The 2,230-nt window shown below is 30.5% G+C and overlaps 1 protein-coding gene across 1 annotated transcript; it reads left to right on the top strand.

The window, feature by feature from the left end:
• The first annotated feature begins 305 nt into the window (after positions 1-305).
• LOC107898330 (uncharacterized) lies at positions 306-1,223 on the top strand. The gene has a single exon (XM_016823844.2). It carries the CDS (start codon positions 461-463, stop codon positions 935-937), a length of 477 nt encoding a protein of 158 aa, XP_016679333.1. The 5' UTR covers positions 306-460; the 3' UTR covers positions 938-1,223.
• Positions 1,224-2,230: the final 1,007 nt, after the last annotated feature.

The following is a 2,230-nucleotide window of genomic DNA, read 5'->3' as shown; positions in this document are numbered from 1 at the left end:
ATCCAAACCTCAAAAATTTAGATTTAAATTTTGGAGATGATAACTTCAAAAAAGTTAATTTTATTGACCATAAAATAAATATGAATGATACTTTGATTATAAAAAAAAAATCGAAATAAATATGAATGATACTTTGATCATACAAAAAAAAAATCGAAATTGTAAAACTATTGAGGTATAAAGATAAAATCTTAAATTTTATTTAAGTACATGGACTAACTTTATAATTTAACCTCTTTGAAAACCAATTCACATCTACATATATATATGTTTGTAACAAGCAAATATATTCTTAGTTACTTGTTCAAAGAGTTTCCTCTCCAGTCCCTCTCTCTTTATCTTCACTTAAAGAACAACCCAAGTTGCATATACAAAAAAAGAAGAAGAAGAAAGAAATCCAAACCCATTGATGCCCTACCAAATCTATCTCTTCATCTCTTAAAACCAGACCAAAGAATCAATGTCTGAAACACAACAACCCGTTGTCGTTTACCCAAACACTGTGTCATCAGGGCAAGTAGAACCATCTCATTCTCACTCAGATGGATCCTTTGGCACAGTTTTTATAGTACTTGCAATCATCATTGTTATATCATCCATAGCTTGTTTTCTTGGAAGACTATGTACTCGGCGGGTAAGCCAACCAAAACCCACTAAGCAAAGCAAAAGCTCTAATCCACGACCTAAAGGAAACGACATAGAGTTGGGGTTTGATGATCGGTTCCCTACTGCAAAACCTGACGGCGGTGGTGACCAAAGCAAAAGGTTCAAAATGCTTGGAAATGAAGATCCTAGAGGGTTTAGATCACTGCCTGGAAAGCATGGGGATGTTAAAGGATTTAAAGTGCATGGAAATGGGGATCTTAGAGGATTTAGAATCCATGGAAATGGAAACATTGAAGGTGACCCTAAGCATGTTGATGTTGGAGTACTTTAAGGCCATGGTGCATTATATGTTGTGCATGGCTACTTTATTTATTTTTCTTTTTTCTTATGTTTTTTTGTATTTTTTTTACAACAAAAATAGGATTGTTCGAGTATCAATTAAGTAAAATCGATTAGGTCGCTAGTTTTTTTAGTGATATTTGTGTTTGAATTGAAAGTTTAATGATATATCATCAATTGCTTGCCTTAACATTATACTTTTTCTCTTTTTGTATTTTGTAAAAGGAGGACAAATAATGTTGGTTATGTAATTGCTTGAATATATATGATTTTCCCTACCTTTTTATTTTGCATTTGAAGGATATATATAATATAATTTGCATTCACTAAAATCTACATGAAATTTTCAAAATTTTAATTTTAGAATTTTAAAAAAGAAATTATAGTTATGATCACTTAAATTTAATATTTTTTGTTAGATCTAATTATGTCTCTAATTTTTTATTTTTCGAATTTCTAAAGGGTTAGATTTCAAAATTTTGAATAGTATAAGGATTGGGGCATAATTTAACTTTTTTATTATCAAAATTTGAAAAATTATTGTATTAAATTGTTTTTATTTGATTAACTTTTTCCTCTGACTTTCAATAAGAAAGAGATGACATATTGGATTTACATAGTCCGAAGGCAACGTATAGTGCACGTAATATGTGCAAAGCTCGAAGGCAACAAAACTCCAAACATGCTATAAACCCTAATTGGTATGCCAACTATATCCTAACATTTCATTAAAATTACTAGGGCATTTCATATAAGCTCATATATCATTTTCTGAATTTCCACGTTTATACTTTGTATATTGTGTATGCATGGTATATCATACATATGAATAAAGCTCTTTGAGCCTCTATCATCATATACTTTTGGTTTTCAAATCATATCTCATATCACTTATAAGTTCATCAAATAATTTTTCAATATACACTTCAATTTGATTTGTATGCTCATTTATAAAACTACCCATATACTTAGGGTAGGTTTGGATGGGCGATGGGGTGCGGTGCTGTGGGTTTAGCTTACTTTTTGTCTGATGTTACACTGTCGCTACAACATCTAATCTCACCGCCACTATTTTTTTTACACTAACCGTAAGTAAAAGCACCACCCATCCAAATTCCCCCTTAATGTTTTCGTATGGCTCCCTTATACACATACAAACATATTACACCTTTCATTGCCATTTCTTCTTTAAAGAGTATTTCATTTCATTAAATTAAATTACCAATTTAGCTTATGATGGTAATCTAATTTCATCTTTTTCCATATTATGAAATGACATCTTATA

The sequence above is a fragment of the Gossypium hirsutum genome, chromosome D04, assembly GCF_007990345.1.
Source record: "Gossypium hirsutum isolate 1008001.06 chromosome D04, Gossypium_hirsutum_v2.1, whole genome shotgun sequence".
Classification (NCBI taxonomy): Eukaryota; Viridiplantae; Streptophyta; class Magnoliopsida; order Malvales; family Malvaceae; genus Gossypium; species Gossypium hirsutum.
The sequence above is the reverse complement of the archived record's forward strand: the minus strand, read 5'-3'. Positions and strand labels throughout refer to the sequence as shown.

Bases quoted from the DNA above. Each gene is read 5' to 3' on its own strand.
- LOC107898330 (XM_016823844.2), top strand. From the start codon at position 461: ATGTCTGAAACACAACAACCCGTTGTCGTTTACCCAAACACTGTGTCA.